Source organism: Pogonomyrmex barbatus, unplaced genomic scaffold, assembly GCF_055798465.1.
Source record: "Pogonomyrmex barbatus isolate J1 unplaced genomic scaffold, ASM5579846v1 scaffold3, whole genome shotgun sequence".
NCBI lineage: Eukaryota > Metazoa > Arthropoda > Insecta > Hymenoptera > Formicidae > Pogonomyrmex > Pogonomyrmex barbatus.
The window spans coordinates 10,692,741-10,698,742 of NW_028297127.1; the positions used below are offsets into that span (position 1 = coordinate 10,692,741).

The following is a 6,002-nucleotide window of genomic DNA, read 5'->3' on the forward strand; positions in this document are numbered from 1 at the left end:
TTTAAATATATACGACATAGTGATCTTCAAAACAAATAAAACTTTAAACGTTATTATATATAGAATGATTAAAAGAAAAGAGGAATAGAGTTTATTAATTTTTAATGCTAAAAAAAGATAATTTATATTTACAAGTAGACATAAAAGTAAATATTTTTTTTCAAATAGTCTCAAAATGCAAAGAAGATTGGAGAAAAATCGCACGATTCTCTTAAGATTAATATATAAAATTTATTACAGAGTACTCCGCGAGACTTCTGCCGCCGCTCGTAAAAAAAAAAATAGATGGGACCAAGATGAATATAAAAGTCTCATACCATTTTGTGATATTCGTAATAATAATCGAGATATTAATTATTAAAAATCATCGTATTAGCCCGGCCCACCGGCAAATGCAAGCGCGCGATAAGATATTCCCGCCCGGCGATCATTGTTGATAGGCGCGTGAGGAATTGTTTACTTCAAACGGCAATAGCTACGCGCACGAGCCGCTTACTTTTTTACGATCGATGACAGAAGTCGCGAAACATCCTATATATAAAATCATTTTGGGAAAATATATTTCAAGATCGAATATCTTTATTCGGCATTTAATAATCACATACAGGCTGTACATATAGTTATTAAAATAAATATTATTAAAAATATTAAAAATATAAATATTAAATAATAAAATATTCTTATATGTATTCGATACTTATATATATATATATTCAACTCTAATCGTATTTACATAATTATATACAGATATTTTATATCAAAATATAAACTTTCGACAAAATGTCAAGTTTTTAAAAATACTTTTAGTTTGAGATCTTAATAAGCTAAAATTAAATATCTCTATAGTATCAAAGAGTAATTAAATTCTATCTCTCATTTATATTGTTTCAATTAGTTCATCCTCGATATCTTCAATTTGATTCGCTTCTCGTCTAAAACGGAAACCAACAGATCCGCCAACCATGGGTTCTATTCTACGACCGTTTGCACCTTGTTGAAGATCCACGAAACCATTAACGAAACCATTCTTGCCTAATTTTTTTTCAGCTTCAAAACGGAAGTGCGGCTTTGTGTGTCGACGCGCTTCTCTTCTCCAGCGAAATCCACCGAAATTCTGGGGGAAATGACTGTACGCACCTGGTGTGAAGGTATAAACATTCAAATAATCGTTTTCATCTACTAGATGCATATCGTTCAATTGAGTATTAAGCTGTGACTCAGATCCGGAAACAACATTGGTATCTTCACTGATATCGTCGATTGTATGTTTGTTGTCGAAGAGATGAAGATTTTCATCGGCTTTGAAGAATAATTGCGGAGTATCTTCTAAGTTATCCTTTAAGATCGAGTCCTGAGAATCGACCTCTCGACGAAATCGATGTGGGATCGTCTGAATAACATTTAATAAAACATAAAATTATAATTATAAAACCATATTTATAAAACTGAATGTATGTTTCTGATATTTTTAAATTGTGATTTCAAATAATTTTGCAAAAATATTTTTAAATGATAAGATTTTCGGAACAAAACATGACAAATAATTTTTAAACAATGATAAAATTTTTAAATATTTTATATAATTTTTAAATAATAATAGAATTTATTGAGAACGATTCGATGTATATAAAGCACAAAAAATTCATAGTTATGAATATTGGAAAACGTATAATTATTTAATAATAAATGAAAAAAAAGCAGAAAATTACGTATATATTCTGTTAAAACTATCAATTTGAAAAGATATTTACAAATATTTTGGTGTCAGTTGACCAATATTGTCCTTTCTTTTTGGCAGCTGTATACGCAATGATGCAAGATAAAGTCAAAATGAGACCAAGCAGTTTCATCTTGATTAGTAATTAAAAAAGAGACTGAAAAGACTAGTGATAAGTTGCACTGAGCACACACTGCGACTGTGTCAAACGAGAGAAGGCTGAATGCTTAAATACGGCTTTTTTCGTTTACGTCACATTCTCGCGGGACATTACCATCTCTTTATTTTTATAGCTTTTGTTTCGTAGCAGCAGACAGCTGCTGCGTTCAATGCCTTCGCGAAACAGAATGAGGGATTCCCGGTTCTCAATTTCTCTCTCTGAAGTGACACTTCTGTGTGACCTCCCGCTTCGATTACGTAGCTTGCTCAGTCGTGTTATTTTTCTTATCATTATCTCGCCGTTTCGATAATATATGCATATAAACATTTAAGCACATATTTACATAATTTTATATTTATAATATCGTTTATTTCTGTATATAAAACTTTTACAGAAAATAAAAATTCATACATTTTCTAATATTTATATCAAATGTAATTCAAATAAAAATCGGAACACACGAAGTCTCAAGTCTAATAACTTTTGTTTTTAAATATATAATATTTGGAATTTTACTTTAAAGATTGATAATAAAAACAATATTTTTTTTTTTATGGAAATATAAACATCTCACAAATACAAAGAATAGAGTAAAACAATGTCCTAAAAATTTTTTCTGAATATTAATATGAAAGCTAACAATAAATATATAATGTATAAAAATATATTCATAATAATGTTCATTCAATGTTATTTCTTTTATTCATGTCATTTTTTCAATTCGTGTTATATTTGTATCAGCAACTATTTACTTAAATTATCTAAATCTGTTATTATATCTATTATACCTAAATAAAAGATACATAGAAAAATTTGTACATGACAAATTCACATTTTAATCTACTTGTACATTTGTATGACATAAATGAAACAGAAAGATTATTAGTCATAGTATTGGAAGTACAGGTGTTATTTGTGTACAACTACTGCAATCGGAAGCTTGAGACATCAGGAAAATACATTCTAAAAGATTGGATAGTGAAAGCATTGCCATCTGCTGCACGAGGGTTTCCCGGCGCGAGCGTCACGTGAGCTTAACTTACAGGCACTCTGGATCTTTTACTGGGGTATTACCCAAAGAGATAACTGATGTAACAGGATTATTGGGAAATTCAAGTACATCCCCGGGAGACTGAAATTCGTATATAAGCGACCGAGACTGGGCGAAGAGGCATCAGAAGTCGTTTCGCACTTCAAGTGAAAACATTTCGTACTCTCACAGACAAATAGTGTCGCCATGAAGCTATTAGCTTTTCTCTTGGCCTTATCGTGCGCTATCGTATACACGAGCGCTGATTTGTCAGGGACGAAATTACCGTTACAATCGACTGGTCCGGTTCTACCATCACATGTAAGTAATTGATTGCTATTTACTACTGAAATAAACTAAAATTAAAATCTATAACTTTACTTTAAATGCGAGTTCATACTTAAAGCAACTCTTAAAATTTTCTTTCTTTGTTCATATTTGTATGAATATTAAAGTATGAGTATTGTATGAGTTGAGTATTAAAATATCTAAATGTTAAAAAATAACATAGTAAAATAAGCTTTAAATAACTCTTTAATGATTTGTCCGTGAACATTAAATATTACTTGCTTGACGTCTAGCGTGACGAACTGATGATACGTGACTATGCATTCATTATAGATTATTATACTATAATTATCTTGCATTTCTCATAACTTACAAGAATATCGCATTTAAAAATTATTAAATCAGTATTTCTTATTTTGAAAAGAATCTTTATAAGATACTTTTGAATGATTTCTATTATTTCTATATACATTTGTATATATAACAAACATATTAATAAATAAATATCTTTAGAAATATGCTATTTAGAAATATATAGTAGAATTTTCAAAGATGTTGATCTTTTTTTATATAGGAATCGCGTTTCCCTCGACAAGCTCGTAATGATCGCACAACGGTGGACATTTACGCTGGATTCAATAAAGTGCCTGGACAACCTCTGAGTGGTTCAAAGCGTCGACCTACTTGGGATCTTAATGTTAATCATAATATTGCAAACAATGACCGCACAACTGTAGATGTCTATGGAGGAGTGAATAAAGTACCTGGACAACGAGCACAATCGCATGTTGGCATCCAAGCTGAAAAGAACTTTGGCAAAAATGGTTTCATCAGAGGTAATGGTCAACTTCAGTCAGGTCCAAGAGGTCATGGTGTCTTTCCTTCAGTTGGTATAACTGGTGGCTTCCGATTCAAGAGAGAGGCCGAACCTCAAGGAACTTCATTAAGCTTTCACGGAACGCAACCTCTGAGTGGTCCAATGCGTCAACCTACTTGGGATCTTAATGTTAATCGTAATATTGCAAACGATGGCCGTACAACTGCAGACGTCTATGGTGGATTAAATAAAGTGCCTGGACAACGAGTGCAGCCGCATGTCGGCATCCAAGCTGAAAGAACCTTTGGTAATAATGGTTTCATCAGAGGTCATGGTCAACTTCAGCCAGGTCCAAGAGGTCATGGTGTCTCTCCCTCAGTTGGTATAACTGGTGGCTTCCGATTCAAGAGAGAGGCCGAACCTCAAGGAACTTCATTAAGCTTTCACGGAACGCAACCTCTGAGTGGTCCAATGCGTCAACCTACTTGGGATCTTAATGTTAATCGTAATATTGCAAACAATGGCCGTACAACTGCAGACGTCTATGGTGGATTAAATAAAGTGCCTGGACAACGAGTGCAGCCGCATGTCGGCATCCAAGCTGAAAGGACCTTTGGTAATAACGGTTTCATCAGAGGTCATGGTCAACTTCAGCCAGGTCCAAGAGGTCATGGTGTCTCTCCCTCAATTGGTATAACTGGTGGTTTCCGATTCAAGAGAGAAACTGAAGATGTTGATGAAATAGAACCCATTAAAGAATATTAAAAGTTCCAGGCTTAAAATGGCTTGTATATGTAGATAAATTTATGAAAAACTGTCGTTTAAGATAATTTTTCTTTAAATTATAAACTTATATTTATTTATATTTAAATATGTATTATTTGTCATATTATATTTACGATATTTGAGACTATTTTGTGAAATATATAATAAATGTATATTTGGTGATATTTTTTAAATAAATAAAATTTTATCAAAATATTTTCTTTTCATACTTATATACTTATTTTATCCACTTTTCAAAAATTTCAAGCTTAATTACTTATTTCAAAAGTGTGTAAGACCCAATTTCATAGAATAATTTTTGATTATATTTAAGTTTATTATGTTTTTAAGTACATTATGTGTTTAAGTACATTATGTTTTTAATTTTTATTATTTGCAGAATAAACTGATCATAATTGCCGAAGTGGCATCTAAGCAAACACTTGACCGTATCAAATTGTATCCAATGTCACCAAACAATGTCGAATCTTGCGTGTAACTTGCAGGTTCAAACGATGAACAAATCCAATAAGTCTCGACAAGCGTGACAAAAGCATCTAGTTTTTTCGTAAGGGATCTGAGAACACGACGATTAAACATTTTCGCCTGTGCACTAGGAACAGCAGTCATTCTGCACGTGGCCACTTGGACAATGGGCGGATACAGGGGAAAGCAGGCGATATATACCCTCCTGGTATCTAATAGCTGGGCATTAAATTTGTCAGTGATATTGCCGGAGGGAGTCGCTCTTGCCCTTGCCCTCTTCGGATCATGAATGGAGCGGGACAACTGAAATATGCCGCCGCTCGTACTTTCATCCCCTCATGATGTCGCAAGGGGTGCAGAAATAAATGCTGGACAATAGGAAGCGAATGTAGAGACACCGCTCGCATATATCCCCACGCTTTAAGATGTTCTTTTTCACCACATACGAGCTAGTCGAAAAATTAGCACGATCTACTTGGTGATGGCGTCATACTCGAAAAATGGATAAAGATTTAAAACTGTAAAAAGACCTCTGGAAATTTATTTAACTTATATTTTAGAAATAAATATTAAAAAATTTCAAAAATCTCTAAAATGTACGAGTATTAAAATATAAAAATAATAATAAATTATAAACAACAATCTTCTCTTGTTCGTTGAAAATAATTTTACAATATTCTGAATAAAGAATCTTTTAAGAAAAATGAACAAGTCTCAAATCTCAAGAAAATAACTTCGC

At 32.5% G+C, this 6,002-nt stretch overlaps 2 protein-coding genes across 2 annotated transcripts; one reads left to right on the plus strand and one right to left on the minus strand.

The window, feature by feature from the left end:
* Nucleotides 1-561: 561 nt before the first annotated feature.
* Nucleotides 562-2,032, minus strand: LOC105429464 (uncharacterized). Its single transcript, XM_011642450.2, has 2 exons — nucleotides 1,752-2,032; nucleotides 562-1,390 (listed from the first exon to the last, which is right to left on the minus strand). Exons 1-2 carry the CDS (start codon nucleotides 1,848-1,850, stop codon nucleotides 878-880), a joined length of 612 nt encoding a protein of 203 aa, XP_011640752.2. The 5' UTR covers nucleotides 1,851-2,032; the 3' UTR covers nucleotides 562-877.
* A 991-nt stretch (nucleotides 2,033-3,023) lies between these two features.
* Nucleotides 3,024-4,993, plus strand: LOC105429465 (uncharacterized). The gene is made up of 2 exons (XM_011642452.3): nucleotides 3,024-3,228; nucleotides 3,770-4,993. Exons 1-2 carry the CDS (start codon nucleotides 3,115-3,117, stop codon nucleotides 4,775-4,777), a joined length of 1,122 nt encoding a protein of 373 aa, XP_011640754.2. The 5' UTR covers nucleotides 3,024-3,114; the 3' UTR covers nucleotides 4,778-4,993.
* Nucleotides 4,994-6,002: the final 1,009 nt, after the last annotated feature.